This window comes from Hyperoodon ampullatus, assembly GCF_949752795.1.
Source record: "Hyperoodon ampullatus genome assembly, chromosome: 5".
NCBI classification, from domain to species: domain Eukaryota; kingdom Metazoa; phylum Chordata; class Mammalia; order Artiodactyla; family Ziphiidae; genus Hyperoodon; species Hyperoodon ampullatus.
Window position 1 is genome coordinate 87,577,733 of NC_136918.1, and position 18,886 is coordinate 87,596,618.

Sequence of the window (18,886 nt, forward strand, 5' to 3'; positions counted from 1 at the left end):
ACTGGGTGAATATTACTCAGTTACACATAATAAAATATTTGTTTTTCAAGAAAAACCTCTTAAAAATAACGTCTGGCTTTAAAATATTGTTTGATGCTATATTTCTATTTATAATCACTTACACAGAAATCTTGATAATTTAGACATACTAGCTCACTATGAATACTGTACATATGTCATGTTATAATGTCTATCTATTTTGAGACTTTAAAAATAAAAGTCAAAAAAATTTTTTAAATAGTCACAATCTTTTAAAAATAACATAAATTATTTTGTTTATAAAAATAAAATTAAAATCACAGTCTTCTTCATGCCTTTTTCCTTTTTCAAAGTTTTAAATATAACTAGGTTAATTTAGGTCTACCGTGGTGAAAATAAATTATTTCCATCTTATTCCAGGTTTACACTCAGGCAAACTTTCTTATAGCCAAGTCGTTAAGACCCATAATTAATGGAATCAGTGCTCTTCAATTTCCAAATCGTGCAGTTGAGCTGCTCTTTAATTGGAAACAGAGGCTCTGGGGCTCTGCTTTCCCTTCATATATTGTGGTGTTCTCTATTCAATTTACCCTGTGAGATGTGTCTCTAAGGGGTTTCATAATTCCAGTAAATTCTGTGCCACTCACACTCAAAGTAGCAAGTGGTTTTTCCCTGAAGACCATGGCCTTGAGGCCATGCATTTCTCTTGCTCCTTAAGGCATCTTCTACACCATATTCATCTGTTGGTTAAAGTTCAAAACCTTCTTTGCAGGAGGAAATCTCAGGGTGCCAAGCTCCACTCGGGTATTACATTGCAGGCATAAAGTCTCATTCCTCCTTTCAACTTGATCCAACTTCACACCACCACCAGTTTTCCATCATTACTGCTAGCATCAGTGCCTACTTTCCCATGTCACTTCTAGGCCAGGGGAGCCTTGAGCTTTCTCTCTGAAGTTCTCTGCTCACTGTTGAGGAATTTACAGCAGGAATGAAACGTTGATGTTTGAAGAAAATTATAGTGACAATCATTTGGAGGATGGATTGGAAAGGATGAGTCTGGTGGCCAGAAGACCAGTTGGAAGACTATTACAACCTTAGAAGTGAGAGCCAACAGGAGACACAAAGTGTAAACATTGCTCTGGCTTCCGATTTCATGACAGATTGGCACAAAATACATAATAGGTGAGTCTCCTTCCAATGCTTAGTCATTCCTTTTGTGTTTGATGCTTAGCACCTCTGTCTGACCCTTTAGCTCCTTCCCATGTTGTTTCATTTGCCTTTTACCTTAGGCTAGAAGTCTGAATTTATGACTGCTCTTGTGTGGATACCATTTCCCCCACCGTTAAGCTGAGTATTAGGCACGTTTCATATGTTAAAAATAGCCATTCTCAGTCATAGAGACAGATTCATAGGGACAGAAAATAGAATAGTGGTTACCTGGGACTGAGGAAAGGGAGGAACAAGCAGTTATTGTTTAATAGGCACAGAATTTCAATTTGGGAAGATGAAAAAGTTATGGAGATGGACAGTGGTGATGGTTGCACAACAGTGTGAGTGTACTTAATGCCACTGAACTCTATACTTAAAAATCATTGAAATGGTAAGAGGTGTGTATATTTTACCACAATAAACAAACAAACAAGACTGAGAACTTTTGAAGCAAATCAACCCAAAAGCTTGCCACACTTCAGGATGTTTTATTTGTGTGAGCTGACAAATTTCCCGTCATTTACAGCAGTTAGCCGCAAATTTGCTGTTATTTGAAACACGAAACACTGTAATAAAACCATCTTTAGAAAAAAAAATTGAATCCTATTATTTATGTTAAAAATAACCATTCACTTTTTTTTTTTTTTTTTTTTTTTTTTATGGCTGTGTTGGGTCTTTGTTTCTGTGCGAGGGTTTTCTCCAGTTGCGGAGAGCGGGGGCCACTCTTCATCGCGGTGTGCGGGCCTCTCATTGTCGCGGCCTCTCCCGTTGCGGAGCACAGGCTCCAGACGCGCAGGCTCAGTAGTTGTGGCTCACGGGCCTAGCCGCTCCGTGGCATGTGGGATCTTCCCGGACCGGGTCACGAACCCGCGTCCCCTGCATCGGCAGGCAGACTCCCAACCACTGCACCACCAGGGAAGCCCACCATTCACATTTTTATAGATGAAGAAACTAAAGTTCAGGGAGGTTGACACTTTGCCCACGTCACACAACTAGTAAACAGTGAAACTGGGATTCCAGTCTAAGGTTTGTTTGACTGCAAATTTTGTGCTGCTTTCTCAGAGACAAAACAAATCCTATCCAATGAATGAGTGAAATCTCCAAACATGGAAACTGTTCTCTAATCAGGAATTTTTTTTCAATCTAAGCTGTTCCTCTCATTTTGATGCAGTTACTAACATTTATTTGTACTGACTGAATTTTCCCAATAGTTAATGCCAAGGTTTCTGCCAAAATCCACCATCACAAATTATTTGTAAAGGGACCACATGCTTTTATTTCCCATACTTAATTTGTAAATAAAAATATTATTTAAAACTTTGGAATGTTACCTGTTAACATATTCAGAACGAATTAGACTTTGAATTTTTTAACTTGCTTTGAAGAACACATTGTATTTGATCTTCATTCTGGAGTTTTTGCAACAGACTTTGGTTAAAAGCATTTAAGTTAGAACAATATCATTTTTTAACAGAGATTTTTCAGATGTGATTACAAATGAATGTGACTTTTTTTAAAAAAAACAGCAGAGTTCAAATTAATATCGTTGACTTCAAAGCAGTCATCTTAGGAGACTGTAGATAGTGATGTTCCAATTATTCATTCATTGAAACATGTAAGTACTTACTCTGTGCCAGGCACTCAGAGCTTTCTCCTCCAAAACCAATTAATGAGCCATGCAGGAAACTTATTACTTTATAGTCATTTATTATTTTGACCCCAACCAGAATTATACAGTTTGATCATCTACCACATTAAATAGACTTAGCTCCTTCAGACTATGACTAATACTCAACTCCAAAATCAAAGGTTGAAGAATTGACAAAGTTGAAGATATGCCAAAGATTCCTTGACATGCAGCATATAACCACTTTGATGAGGCTAGCCCCGATCATATCTGATCATCCCATCTTAAATGGTACATTTCTTCATTCACTATTACTTTTCCCTTCATTGTTTTTCTTTAGAGTGCTTATCTCTCACTAACAGAATGTGAATTCCATGAAAGGAGCGATTTTTGTCTGTTGCTGTATTCCCAACACTGGAATAATGTCCAACACATAAAAGGTGCTCTATAAATAGTTTTTGAATAAATGAATGAATAAAATGAAGGTTTATATTACTTTACATAAAATGTTTTGCCTCAATGTCACAATTCCATAATTCAATGCAAGTATAAGTTTTAATTTTGATGGTTTATAGTGCTATGTCTTTTGTTTCTACTATTATTATTTAATAAATAGAGATAAAGAGACCCTCTGGTTCATTAAGTGTAGTTTTTCTTTTTTTTCCTTCTTTAAAGTGATATGTTGTAGTTGGGTTGTGTTCTGGAGTTTTGCCATTGCTCCTTTTAACTGTAAATTTTTGTGTCTTAACTATATGCAGGGTGCTGTGAAGGATGCAAAATAAATGTAATGCTATTCCATGTTCTCAGAAGCTTAAAGATCTGCTTGGAAGGAAAGAACCCATATATGAAGTATAAAAAGATCAGAAGAGTGATGCTGTACAGATTACCTTCTCAGAGAAAGGAAAGTGATTCATATTGGAGTTTCTGGAAAAACCCCATGGAAGAGATAGTTACAGGGCCTGCACATTGCAGAATGAACTGAATGTGGACACATGTAGTAAGGACTTGTGGAGAAAGGGCCAGAGGTAACATATGGTTCAAGTTGTGAGAGAGAATAAACCACCATGAGCTCCTGCCTTTCTCCCACCATGAGCTGCCCCTCCTCCCCGTCCCTTATCACCTTCTCATCTTCTAAATATTGTATGCCAGGCCACAGATCTCTTCATCTCCACCTATACTTGCTCCTTAAGTGATTTCTCCCAGCCTCGTACTTTAAATAACCTTCCAAATGTATAATCCCCACTCAGTCCTCTTTGAAGTTTAACTCATGTACCAACAGCCTAATCAACCTTTGTACCAGAGTGTTAAATGGGAATTAAAAAAAAAATTGTGATTGTTTCTGTCCCAAACTACCCTTGTTGGCTCTATCTCCAAAACATCTACCAAAGAGGCTGACTTTTCGGCACCTTCACGGCCCCTGGCACCCCAACTCAATCTACCCCCACCTTTCGCTTACGCTAATACAATAGCTTCCTCACTGGTCTTCCTGCTGCCATTCTTGCCCCCATACTCCGTTCTCCATGTAGCACCCATTTCACACCATGTATCAGGTTTTTGGAAACTCTACTCAATATTTTTTAATAACCTATAAGGGAAAAGAATCTGAAAAAGAATTTGAAATGTTGTGCTGCAAACCTGAAACTAACACGACAGTTGTTAATCAATTATACTTCTAATAAATAAATAAATAAATAAAATTTTAAAATGAAAGAAAAAAGCCCTCACCATGTATCAGGTTCTGACACATCCTCACCTAACGTCTTTCAACATCACTCCTCTGAGACACATCTGTGACATAGCCCCTGCTTCAATGTCTATGTGCTTGCTGTTCCCTCTTACTTAGACTGTTCTTTCCCTCCCCTGATACTTGAGTGACTTGCTCCCCTAGCTTCACTTAGAATCATTATCCTTGACACTTATCTAATACGGCCTCCTTCCTTTCATCACCTTATACTCCCTTCCCTTTTAAAAATCTCTTCCAAGCACATGTCTAGGTCTAGGTCTATTTATTTGTTCATATTCTTTTTTTTTTTTTTTTTGCGGTACCCGGGTCTCTCACTGTTGTGGCCTGTCCCGTTGCGGAGCACGGTCTCCAGACGCACAGGCTCAGTGGCCATGGCTCACGGGCCCAGCCGCTCTGCGGCATGTGGGATCTTCCCAGACCGGGGCACGAACCCGTGTCCCCTGCATCGGCAGGCGGACTCTCAACCACTGCGCCACCAGGGAAGCTCCTATTTGTTCATATTCTTATAGTCTGTTTCCTATTACTGGCACAGAAGCTCCATGAGATCAGGGTGTGTTCATTGTTATATCCCTAGTGACTAGAGCAATGCCTGGCATTGAATAAATATTTGTTGAATGAATGAATTACCATCCTTATGGCTAACCCCTCCTCATGTAAATAAGGTGATGTCCTGAGTGATGTGATCAAAACCTGAAGTGCGGGGTCAATACAGAGAAACAAGTGAAAGACAGGGCAATCCTAGCAGGACAAATGCAGGATACAGAGACAAGATGGGAACTGGGAAAATGAGGATGAAAGGCCTATCAGGCAATCTAGCACATCCTGCCAGGCAGAGTATCTTAGACTCTTGTGGACCCTAGCGGATTTTAGAGCCAATGGAATATACCAAGCAAGTTTTCCAGGTGCCACTCAGGAGCTGCCATGGGAAGTCTCTTTCATGGTAAAGCCTGCTCCAGGAATCAAAGAGGCAAAAATCTCCAAGAGGAGTGGAGCCATAGTCATGCACTGAATTTTTACATGAAGATAAATTTGGCAGTACTGCTGCAGAGAGTATAATTGACTAATATTTGTTTATCTTCTCCAGTGGGCTGTGAGCTTCTGAGGGGAAGACACTGCCTCATTCCCTATCATTCCTGGTATGAAGTCTGCACTCTTGCAAACATTTAGGAGAAAGAAGTTGGACCATTGCTCTCTACTTGGTTATACTTAAGGGCATGGAGAGCAACATATTCAGAATTTTCCCCTTGAAACCTGATTGATGTAAACTTTTGTATGCATTAAATGGCTAATAGCCGACATTGAACTCAGTACAAGTCACCCCCTCCCAATTCACAGCTAACCCTTCAAGCAGCAAATTGAGGGGTTAAAGACTTAAAATTTAAATGTTAAAGATTTAAAATGAGCCGTTAAGTCATTCACATAGTTCCTTAATCTCTGCTATGGCAAAAACCTTCAATTTGCTCTAATTAGGACTTCAACATTTTCTTAATTAAACAACTTTCCATCTGGAAAAAAATGCCTTCAAGGTCCCTCTCACCCAAAAAAACCTCTGAAGTAATCAAAACTAAACGAATAAAAAAAGAATATTAAAACTGTTCTTCCCAATAGTTTTGGCCACTATGTATCAGGTAACTTTTATTTTTATTTATTTTTTAAAAAACGTATACACATACCTCAACTTCAGATTAAACCTGCGAGCTTGTTGACATTTCAGAGACAATTTCAGAGTGTTTCTTTTTGGGGATTACCCTTTCTCAGAATTTCTCTGGGCAGCCGCAGCAGCAGCATCCTGAGTTCATGGTCATTGTGGGCTTTCCCCTTGACTTTGTTGTTCATTTCTTCAGTTTGTCCTACACTGTGAATGCTGAGAAAGAGAAGAGTTAATTTTCATTCTGAATGACATAAATGTGGCTGAAGACTGAACATTGATTACAGTCTGCAGATGGAAAGGAAAACCACGTAGCATTATCCCCGATGTGAATACTGTTTGTGTCTCTGCCACAAAGATGTGAAAAAATGGCTCTGCTATTCTTCCTGCTGGGGGTACAGGACACTGAAGAGTTTGCACTTTTTTCCTCTTTAATTTTTTTCTGGTTTCCTCTTAAGCAAATGATTTTTTCGGGCAATAGAACAATGTTTTGAATCGAGTCAGTAAGATCCACCGAGGTTTACTCTGTGTAGGGGACCAACTATGACAGAACCCATAGTTCTTCTAGGGTGCCTGGGACAGGATATTTTCCTGAGTCTTGGTCTCAGGTCGCTGCAGCCTTAGGTCAGCATGGTTCTGATCAGTTAGCACACCAGCTTCTGAATGTCTCCTTACATTTACTCTCATTTTCATCAAATAATCACCCCCATCCCAGTGTCTCTAAAGCAAATCTGTTTTGCACATTCTTTCCTTCCTTCCCTCCAAATTACTATATGACCAAAGTCAAGGCAGTGTCTTGTCAGTGAATCCCCGAATTAGCATTTCTAAAATCTAGTTTTGAATTTTATTCTTTTTACCTTTCTCTGACTCAACATCAATCCCCCCCTCTCTAAAATCTCTCTCCTTTCTTTCTCTCTCTTCTCTGCAATTAGCTAATGTTTCTTTCTTAGGTTACAGAAGAAAGGGAAAGATCTAGGTGGGAGACGTTTAAAAACAGGGCTTTTAAATCATGGACTAGAAATTGAGAGTCATTGCAAATCCTACATCATTATGGGCTTTTTCAGAAAGGGGTGCATGCTAACTTGCTTCCTAGGCCCTTATCAGACATGTGCTCCCTGGTCTTCCCTGAGAGGCTTTTCTGAGATCCCAGGGAAGGCTTTGGGTGTTGAGGTTGAAAAATCCTGAGCAGGCACGAGAAGTCACATGTTGCCAATATGTCTGCGGGGCGTGTGGGAGCTTTGGGGAGACACTGAGGTGGAGGTATTAGGTCCTCTCCCGCGTATGTGTTTAGCACGCCATCTAGTGGCTGAAGCTCACAGAAGGGAAGAAAGCCTAAATACCCCAGAAGACCCAGCTCAGGGTTGGGCAAGCTTCCCCTCTGGGTCAAATCCAGGTCGCTAAAGTGGCTTTATTTCAACTTTACCAGTGCATAGGTGACAAATGTTGTGCACTTCGTTGGGAGGTTGGTGGAAGCCATGGGACAATCAAGAAAAAGGATAAAAGAGTTTAAGGATCTATTAAGAAAGGCAAAAAGTACTGCTAAGCAATTATTCCAGAAAGTAGGACTCTAAAAGTGTAAGTGCTCTGACTGAGAAAAATAAATGAGACTCTTCTATGAATATGGGGAACACAAAAAGAAATTGAAGGAAGAGAAAAAAGAGAGGGCCTGGGAAGAAAGTGAAACGGAGAGGCAGGATAACATAATGCTTTGTAGACAGTTCTACACCTGGGTTCAAATTTCAGGGCCACCTCTTAGTATTTGCGTGACAGTAGGCAGTTACTTAAACTCACTCAGTCTCAAGCTGTCCATCCGTAAAATGGGGATGATCCTACCTATCTCTTAGGGAGGCTGTAAGGGTTAGATAAAAGAATATATGAAAGTGCCAAGACAAGAGACTCACGTGAAAATGCTCAATGAATAGGAGTTGTTATCAGCAGGGAGAAGACAAAAGGAGGAGAAAAGAAAGAAGCGGGGAGATCTAGTAAGGGATTGTGTGGAACACATTATGGTATGAGAAAGGAAATCACATCTAGGACTGTCCAACTCAGCACAAGGCATTTGATCAACTTAACAGGTGAATCCCATGAAAGGGGAAATCTCTGCCTCCAGGGGACAGACAGATGGTCTCTGCCTGAAGCCCACCTTTGTTCTGGACTCAGAAGTATCTGAGATGGCTCCACAGGAGGGCCTTCCTTCTTGGCACCCCTTGGTCTTCACGCTGTGGAATGAGAGCCTGACACTCAGCCCTCTACAGATCTTCAATTCAGTGCTGAGAGCTTATGTGAAGGAAAAGTCAATGACCAGTTGGAGATGGGGCTGATTAAAGAGAGCAAGCAGGGACCAGGTTTTATTCAGAGAGGGTGGCCATTAACATGGCCTAGCTTTCAAGGGACCTCCTGAAAACCCTGGCTCACCACTGTCCGTAGCAGTTGATGCTGACTGAATGCACTTGGAGAGGCTGGAAGAAATATCTGTATAATCCAAGGCATCTTCCCTCCCCACTAAAAGCTGAATCCTCATGGCAGATCCAGGCGGTGGATGCACAGAGCTGCCTCAGTATCTCCTTTGGAAACCTGATATGGCTATTTCTAAGGATTGCCTAAAGCCCTCTGGACACCTGAAGCCTCCAGAGAGCAAGACATTGCGAAACACACACACACACACACACACACACTCATGCACATACACTCGTGCCCTCTGAAGAAGTTCTTAGCCTACCATCTCTAGCCAGAGTCCAGAATTGGAGGTCATAATGGCCTTTCCTTGTGTAATGGCTACCCACAATCTCAGGGGAACAGCAGCCATTGCCTGCATTTCTAACCTTTTACCAGCTTCCTTTCATGCCAAGGAGAAACTAGGAACAAGAACACAGTAATATGATCCCCAGTTAGCATAAAATAAAAACAACCCAGCCATGTTTTCCATGGGCTTTTCCAACCTCAAACGAAATGCATGAAGCAGGGAGAAAGAGATAAAAATATACGCATGGAACTATAAATGTACATACTGTCTGTGTATGTACAGCCAATCATCCTGATGCAAATGAGTATCTGTCTCTAGGAAAACCAAGCAGTCAGATGTAGAAATCTGAGAATTTTCGCTTTCTGAAGTGCAGTCTGTGTACAGACGGGAAGGGATAGTGCCCTGATGACTCAGTGGGGAAGGGGTTAAGTCCTCAGCCATCCTGTTCTAAAGTGATTTATGATGATGTGCAGTGTTTCAAAACTCGCCCCCCCTCCCAGCCCGACCCCAAAGAACAGCCCCTCTCTCTCCCCCAGTCCAGGCTCAGGCTCACCATGCTGAAATGGGAAGGAGGCGGTGTTTTGCTGATCTGTTAAATTCTTAGTGAAGTTTCCTTGATTTCCAGTGGCTGCTGTTGTTTGAGTTTGGTTTGGATCAAAACTGAGGTTGTCCTGGCATTGCTGGGACTGAATCCAGGCAAGAGGAAGAAGAAAAAGGAGAAGGAAAAGAGAAGAGAAAAAGGTGGGAAGAAATAAAGGGAGGAGAGGAGCGTAAGGAAAAGAAAAAAGTCCTTTTTCAACATCACATTCCTGTGTTTTCCCTCAGCCTGGAAACTATATTAATCCCAGTGCTTTTACGCTCGGAAACAAAGGGACTAAGCCAGACTGTGGGGGAAAGGGTGATAAGAAGGATCCTGGAACTCAAAAAAGAGAAAGAGCGAGATTCAGAAATAGCTGGGGCTCCACTTTAAGGGGCGTCCAGTACTGTCGGCCGGGGGCATTGGCACACACAGACACACAAGCGTGAGCAGAAAGAAGCTGCAGACAAATGGAGATGCAAAGACTTAAAAGGACAGCTCCTTTCTCCTCATTCTACTTGTCAAGAAGGTAAAAAGGCACAGCCAGAAAGAAAAGAAGAAAGCTCAGCCCTCAGGTCCAGACAGGCAGTGGTCTGCGTGTGGCTTTGGGAGCTGGAGCTGCAGTACACCCCTTTGTATCGGACAGCCTCGCAAAGAAGAAAGAGAGTTGGGAGGAAAAGTATTTCATCTAGGAACTGTCCTGGGAGTATACTTCAGATTGCTTTTTAAAGCCTCTGCATTCCATCTCCATGAGCCACCATGTAAGTGTGTAATCCTGCCTGTCTTTGCTGTGTTTGTTTGTTTCTTTGTCGCTTATTTGAAGAAATGAAATGGGAATGTTGTCATAATTCATATGCTCAGTGTGCATTTTTTCTGGAGCATCAGACAGTCAGTTGAAACAGCGCAAGCATGTTGAATGGGTTTCCTGCTTAATATAACTGCCTCTGCTAAGCCCGAACAAATTACAGGGACTTAAATGCAACAGGATCTCATCCGACTTTCCATTCCCTGACCTCCCTCCTTCTTCTCCAGCCCCCCCTTCCCCTCCCCTTGGCCAAGATAGAGAAAGAGATAATGCCCATCTCTGTTTGCAATTAAATGATTTTCTTTCTTTCTTTTTTTACTCTGCCCTCCCCCTTCTGTCTTTTGACCCTGCTGCCTCCCCAAAGTGGATTGCACAATGACATGGAAAATGGGACCCAGCTTTACTATGCTACTGGCATTGTGGCTGGTGTGCGGATCAGAACCCCACGCGCATGCCATGAATAGAGGGAGCCGCGGAGGGCAGAAAGCGCCTCCGGTTTCCCCCGTCAACAGAAGGCCAGCTCGGTTACTGAGGCACACGGGGAGGTCTCAGGGAATTGAGAGAACCACTCCGGAAGAACCAAATCTCCAGCCTCTCCAAAGAAGGAGGGGCGTACCGGTGTTGAGAGTGGCTCATGCCACGGCACCATCAGCCTCCCTGGGTATCCACGGGGCCCCAGTGAGAACTGAGCAGAGACCAGCAGCCCGGAGCTCTCCCCGTGAGATGGTCCGAGATGAGGGGTCTTCAGCTCGGGCAAGAATGTTGCGCTTCCCGTCTGGCTCCAGCTCTCCCAACATCCTTGCCAGCTTTGCAGGGAAGAATAGGGTGTGGGTCATCTCGGCCCCCCACGCCTCGGAAGGCTACTACCGGCTCATGATGAGCCTGCTGAAGGACGACGTGTACTGTGAGCTGGCAGAAAGGCACATCCAGCAGATCGTGCTTTTCCACCAGGCAGGCGAGGAAGGAGGCAAGGTGCGGAGGATCACCACTGAGGGCCGGGTCCTGGAGCAGCCCCTGGACCCCAGCCTCATCCCAAAGCTGATGAGCTTCTTGAAGCTGGAGAAGGGCAAGTTTGGCATGGTGCTGTTGAAGAAGACGCTGCAGGTAGAGGAGCGCTACCCTTATCCGGTCAGGCTGGAGGCCATGTATGAGATCATCGACCAGGGCCCCATCCGCAGGATAGAGAAGATCAGGCAGAAGGGTTTTGTGCAAAAATGTAAGGCCTCCGGGGTAGAGGGCCAGGTGGTGGAGGAGGGGAACAATGGCGGAGAGGCAGGAAGGCCAGGCCTGAGCAGCGAGAAGAGGAAAGAGGAGCAGAGGAGAGCACAAGTGCTGCCAACCAGAGAGAGTCGGCTGAAGGCGCTGAGAAAAGCGGCCACCGCTGCGGGGGCCCCTCCTCCACCGCCCACAACCCCACGGGCCACCACCCCGCCTCCTGCTGCAGCCACAGCAGTGACTCGGGCCACCTCTCGGCTGGTGACGGTAACTGCAAGACCTACAACCCCCATGGGCTTTCCGACCACCCAGAGGCCCTGGACCCCCCGGGTGCACCCTTCCTCGGAGCCTCACAGGACCTCCGCAACAGCCGAGGTGGCCACTGCCAGGGGGCCCGTGGCCTCCAAGAACCTCTACCCTCCACCCAGGAAGGAGCAGCCCAGGGAGAGGCCGCAGACCGCCCGGAGGCCCAGCAAGGCCACCAGCTTCGAGCGCGTCACGGCTGCCCCTCCCACCACCGTCTCGGAGCCCAGCACCAGGGCTGGCGCCGGCCGTTTCCAGGACAACCGCACGGACAGGTGGGAGCACGGCCCCCGGGACCCGAATGTGGGGCCGGGTCCTCACAAGCCCTCGAAGGGGAAACCACCCCAAAAGAAAGCCCGGGACAAAATCCTTAGCAATGAGTACGAGGGTAAGTATGACCTCAGCCGGCCGACCGCCTCTCAGCTGGAGGAGGAGGTGCAGGTGGGGAATGTTGCCCCCAAAAAAGCGAAGGAGTCTAAAAAGCACGACAAGCTTGAGAAACCCGAGAAGGAGAAGAAAAAGAGGGTGAAGAGTGAGAAAGCAGACAAGTTACTCAAGAGTGAAAAGCAAGTGAAGAAGGACAAGGCTGAGAAAAAGAGCAGGCAGGAGAAAGAGAAGAAGAAGAAAAAGGCGGGGAGAACGGAGAAGGACGGGCACCTGAAACCCACAAAACACTTCGCTCAGAGTCCCAGGAAGTCGGTGACCGACCTGCTGGGGCCCTTGGAAGGCAAACGAAGGCTCCTTGTAAGTAATCTTCTCCTTGCCATTGTTTTGTGGGCCGAGGCAGTGTTAGGGCTTGGTGTGTTATTTTTTTATATCACATTGTTGGATGGCAGCCTGTGGCTGAACAGGTGCTATGTCAGGAAGATCATGAGGTTTGTCAAGGAAAGCCAGCCAGGCCAGTGGTTCCTTTTGGTTAAGATATTCTATGAACCTCTATCCACACAGACCCACGGCCCTAAGTACAGAATCCATGACTGGGGGATCTTAGCCATGAGCCCAGGGAAGCACCTGTACTCTGGGTTAGCTTCTTCCAAACCCATCAGGCCCATCCCCACTTTACTGCTGTCTTCCACAGGACAGTGGAAAGATACACAGGATACCACTCCCTTTTGCCAAGTGCAAAGAATAAAAGAAGAATAAAAGAACACCTAAAGTGGAATGCACTGGCCGTGGTCACAATTAAGGAAAAGCGTTTCTCTCTGCGTGAGCTTAAAAACTAGAATCAGGTGTATGGGTAAATGGCAGGTGATCTCCTTTCCCCCCTAATTAGGTATATATCAGCAGTTGGAAGACTCAAAGGGGAAAGTAGGGCAGCCTGGGTGGGGAGTGGGTATGACGGGAAAAGGGAAGGGTCCTTGCTGGTCTGCCCTCACGAATATACTTTTAAAACCAGCTGGCTAAAATCTTCTCCCCTAAAGGCTGCCTCCCCCACTGCTTTGCCACCATCCAAAGAATGATACCAGAGCCTAGTCAGACCCAAGAGGGCTTTGGACAGGAATAAGCACCATCTTAAACGTACAGGCAGTTCTCATCAGTGTAGAGAAAGGCTCCTCTTCTCTCAGTGTCTCCTTGCCCCTATTTTAGTGCCCTTCCAAGAAGGGCACTAAAAAGGGGCTAGGAACCCTTTTTTGCCCCTAGCTTCTTAATGCTACATTTTACTCCAGGCTGTCTAGGAGGAAAAGGGCATAATGCAGTTAATTCAGAGAAAAAGATCAGCAAGTGGATGTTGGGTAACCTGAGTCAGGAATAATTCTCTCAGCTAGCTGGGTGGAAGGGAGCTGTCCCATGCCATTGAGGACAGCATCTATCCTGCTGAAGACACAAGGTGACTCCGTGCCCTGCATTCCTGCCACCGAAAGAGATGGCATCTCTTAGAGGGTCTTTTAGTTTTTCCAACTAAATTTGGATTAATGATCTGAGCAAAGTGACTCTGGTGTCCATGTATCTTTAGTGGTTTCAAAAAGTTAAATGTGCATTTGAAATGCTATTCAGAGCAGAGTCCCTTGTGATATTTATCATGGGTGGGGCATATCCCCAGATTCTCTGAGCTATTTCATCCATAGTGTGTGTATCTATGTATTAGAACAAAGCCTAAGTTTTGGTTGATTCTACAGGTTCATGTGTGTGTGTGTGATGTGTGTGTGCGATGTGTGTGTCTTTTTACATATTTTTTTGTATGTTGTTACCTCGTTTTTCACCAGAGCTTTAAAGTAACTATGTAAACTTAGGTTAGCAGAGGATAGGCTCACTGTTAGAGTAGTTTAACAGCTGCTTGGTTATTCCCAGAGTACACAGGTTTCCAGTCAGAACCAGAAGAATCACTGATTTCAGAATAGAATTCTACCTAGTACAGAAACTCCGGGGGCAAAGTGCTCTCTTTGGGGTATGGGAAAGCATTAGTAGTGTGCTCTATTGCTCTCTTCCTGAGTACCTGGGACTTTGTCCAGCCTACTAAAGCATATCACCCAACCCTGGCCATTTGGCCAGCAGGGCAGACGTAGTGTTCCTCATGGTCAGGTTTTAACCAGGGGGGAAATAATCATGGGTAAAATGTCAGGATTGTAATTGTGCACCCATCTGGCAAATACTTCCACCGCCCCTAGCTTGTGAGTCAGAAGAAAGGGGTTTTCATACTATATCCCTGATATTAGTCATGCCTTTCATTTCTCTCTCTTTCTCTCCACTCCCTTAGTCAGGGATTTGAAAGCCCAGCTGGGTCTTTTCTGATTTTAGCAGTATCCCTGATCATAAATTTCTAGCAAATCAAACTCAAACGACAGGTTCTGCTGATGTCATGTGAGGGAAAACAGAAACCAGCTGGGATTGCTCATGGCAGTGTTGCTCTTTGGGGCTGGACAGAGAACTGGGATTGTTATTAGAAAGAAAATACCAACAGGAGGCATTTCAGTCTTGCATTTCAGTCCCATGTGTGCTCAGCTGATGATCATATCAGAACTGTGTTCTCTGAAGAGCTAATGATGTCTAAAATAAGAATGGATTAGAAAAGACATGATAAAAGAAACACAACATAAAGTCAAAAGATGGAGAGAAAAGTGTCTTTTTCACCAGACAGAGAGGAGACCAGTGTCTCTGGGTGAAAGATTTTGCTGGTGCCATTTATCTTTTTTCCATTCATTTTTCCTGTCAAGCATGGCTGATGTTATTCAGGAAGTTTCAGTGATTCAATTAATATTCATTAAGGCTCAGCAGCCTCCAAGCTGTTAAAGTACAGCTGACAACATAGCCCTCCAACTGGCCTCAACCTAACCCAGTGTGCTCAAACTGAAATGAGGTTTGCATTCCAAGAAATTGTGCTGGCCTTTTAGCTCACCTTTCCAGATTTTCAGTAACTTGGTGCCCAACTACAGTTAACCTACTGCTTTGCATTTATTTATATCATTCTTTAGATGTGAAAACATCACATAACTGCTGCTTAACTACTTAGAGAAACACTGGCAGAGATGGTATAGGTTATGGTCAGGTGAACAGCATCCTAATGGTCTTCAAAAGGAGCTTCAGGTAGAGCCAGGTGTCCTCTTCTTAGGCCAGAGGTCAAGCCTCCAAACCCTCTGCCTCTCAGCCTGTCAACTGAAAGGGGCACATCCTGCAAGGTGCTTTGCTGAGACTGTGGATTAATTTTCACAACAGTCCACGAGGAAGGACTAATCGACTCCATTTACAGAGGAGGCAACAGAAGCTTAGACAAGTTGAGAAGTTTCCCAAGGTGTATAGCTAATACGTGACAAAGCCAGAATTAGAACTGAGGTCTGTTTGATTTTTAAAACTGAGGGTCAAACCACTTCCCCGTTCTGCCTTCCCATGGGTGTAAGCTTATCATGGGCATATGCCATAAACAGAAGGGGAAACTGAGAAATGAACCTGTTCGTTAGTAATACGGATGTTTTAAAATTCATTTTCAACCTTGAATTATTCATATAAAGGGTGAGGTACACCAATCGTCAACATTTTGTGTTGAGCACCAATGTAGAGCTTCTGTCTTTAATACCCAGATAGTTCTTTGCACCTCTACTCACCGGCTTTCCACACAGTCAGTGGAGAACAATAGATTGAATCCCAGTTAACCTAATCCCTCAGACTGGTTGGTGTTGGTTTGGGGATGACAACAGTGAGAATATAGATGAGCCGTTTATCACTAAAACACTGGACTCCGGAGTGTAGCTGAAAAGCCATCACGTTGTGCCCTGAGATCTACCTACTTGTCAATGAGCAAGAGGGCTCATCACGCCAAAGTACCTAGATTCAAGTTCAAGTTTAAGCATTCTTTGAAGACTGAATCTCCCGTAATTCAAATATGTTAATACTTTTAACCTTACCTCAGAAATTTGGATATTGGGACAACAATCTACTTATTTGGTTTAATTTTAGAAAAGGATATAAAGCTCCGGTTTACTAAGGCAGACTACCAGCTGGGATGCTATTTCTCAGAATCCCGTCCTAGTATTTTGAGCTTAACACAGTATTTGGAATAAGTTGAGACTTAAACTATCTTCCCCCTGACATCTTCACATTCCTGTTTGTGCCCTTTACTTTTGCAACCTGGCTTCATTATACTCTGAGGCTGCTTGTGCCAACACACCAGTTGGAACGGAAACATGAGAAAGAACAACACAATTCTAAATTCACTTTACATGCCCTGATTTATCACCACCAAACTGGAAAGAGGCCAAGCGCTAGACAATAATGTTTACTGAGAAGTTCTAGAATGCTCTTTTTAGGAAGCGGGGACTGGATACCATTTTAAACACTGTTTGAAGTAGTGCCACACTAGAAAATGAATGGGACATAGATGTCAACACACAGGGAAAGAGTCGCTGAAATACGTTTCGATGATCAGCCTCTTTTACTTTCTGTGCTGCAAACTCGAGGAGCAGACTGAACATAAGGGAGAGTGTCTTTACCAATGGTTCAGGGGCTGCATCTAGACTTTCGTAACCAGGGAACCACTCCTCTGGCTGGAATGATCTGTGTAGCCTGAGGAACATGGGCCAGAATTGTGCTTCTACTGTCTGCAGGGCAATGGTGGGGCTGGAGCTTCAGTGCCTTGAAGAATGGATCCTCTGGTTGGGGAGATATGACATAAACATAAAATGAAGTGGTAAAAGGAAATACATAAATTTCAGGTGAGCCGTGCAGACAATAAGAACAGTAATTAAAAGGAGAAAGTGAGCATTGTGGGCTAGAAGACACTTTAAGGAGGATGCTGCATTTGAAGAATGACTCAGATTCTGATGAGGTGGAAGGGTGGGGAGGACTTTCTGGGTGAGAAGGGTGACATGGGTGAAGGCAGAGGAAGGAATGTGAGTGAATTATTCAGAGGCAACATACATCTATGATGCTCTGGTGCACGCAGCCTGTATATATATTATATATAATATATATACTAATGTATATGCTTGATTCTCACTACTTTATGAGCTCATAGGGAAGTTGTTCCATAGTAAAGATGAGAAAACTAAGGTTCAGAATGTTAAGTGGCCTTGTTGAGGTTATAGAGTAGCCAGGGGTTGAACTAGGACTAAAATGCAGGCCTTCCAATTTTGACTGCAATCACCCTTTCTCTTTGCCACTCTGCACAGGTTCCTCTCATTTCACAGTTTAGGCTGGTCTGGCTACAGGGTGACGTAAGGGAGGTCACGTAAGGAAGGAATAGGAGGAAAGTTAGCTAGAGAAAGCCTGAGGCCAGGTTGTAGAGGGCTGGAAGCTAGGAAATGAGTCATGCTAAATGAATGTCACCTCACGGGTGGGTTAAGGCTTCCTTGGGCAAAGGGCCTGAGGTGAAAGTAAACATCAGAGCCCTTTATTTATTTAAGTACAGCTCCCACTGGGTATCAGGGCCTAAGGCTACTGTATTCAGAGATATATGGGAGAAGCTGCCAGGCAGGGGAGAATGAGGTTCTATTTGATTACATAGTCTTTGAAATTCTCAATTATGCACAAGGGGGAGAAAAAGACCAAAGGGGGCTTTGAGGACTCTTAAAATCCTGTCATATCATGGTCTGTCCATATACTGTAAGGGTCCATGAATGGAATGGAGTCTATGTATGGATTTGAAGTTACAGAGGCAGGTAATTATCAGTCATCTAGCATATATTCTAAATATGGGCCTATCCTTCTTTTAGAACAGGGAGTCCAGACTCATTACCAGTAAACCTTACCTTCGTTTTTTTACTCTTGTGTGTTCTCACTTAAACATTCATTTTATTTATTTTAAAATAGTGTATCTGTGAACAAAAAAAGCCAGAAAGAAATACCTAAAACATACCAACTAAAAACAAAACTCCTGGATATGGGCTACCATGAAAACCTAAAGAATTATTTTCAAATGTCATGTAGCTAATTAAAAAACTAACAAACAGGGCTTCCCTGGTGGCGCAGTGGTTGGGAGTCCACCTGCCGATGTAGGGGACGTGGGTTCGTGCCCCGGTCCGGGAAGGTCCCACGTGCCGCAGAGCGGTTGAGCCCGTGAGCCATGGCCGCTGGGCCTGCGCGTCCGGAGCCTGTGCTCCACAACGGGAGAGGCCACATCAGTGAGAGGCCCGCGTACCGCAAAAAAAACCCCAAAAACTAACAAACAAAGCGAAAATACCATCACTATAACTTTTTATAGCCACCTTAAATCTTTTTTAAGACTAAGTATGAGTCAATGAATAAATAAGGGGAAATTTTATTATTTTCCTCTTGGGAAATTATTTTTCTAAAACAAGCATTTCCTACTCACCCTGTCCATCTGAAGACGTATATAAACACAAAATCAAAAATAGATGAAATTGGGGCTTCCCTGGTGGCGCAGTGGTTGAGAATCTGCCTGCTAATGCAGGGGACACGGGTTCGAGCCCTGGTCTGAGAAGATCCCACATGCCGCGGAGCAACTAGGCCCGTGAGCCACAACTACTGAGCCTGCTCATCTGGAGCCTGTGCTCCACAGCAAGAGAGGCCGTGATAGTGAGAGGCTCGTGCACCGCGATGAAGAGTGGCCCCCACTTGCCACAACTAGAGAAAGCCCTCACACAGA

General features: G+C 44.1%; 1 protein-coding gene across 1 annotated transcript in view; it reads left to right on the forward strand.

The window, feature by feature from the left end:
- The first annotated feature begins 9,474 nt into the window (after nt 1-9,474).
- CCDC80 (coiled-coil domain containing 80) overlaps nt 9,475-18,886 on the forward strand; it is a 34,558-nt gene continuing 25,146 nt past the window's right edge. The window contains exons 1-2 of the mRNA XM_079704999.1: nt 9,475-10,288; nt 10,697-12,594. Coding sequence (XP_079561125.1) covers nt 10,708-12,594 — 1,887 coding nt within the window. The 5' untranslated portion in view covers nt 9,475-10,288; nt 10,697-10,707. The remainder of the gene's footprint in view (nt 10,289-10,696; nt 12,595-18,886) is intronic.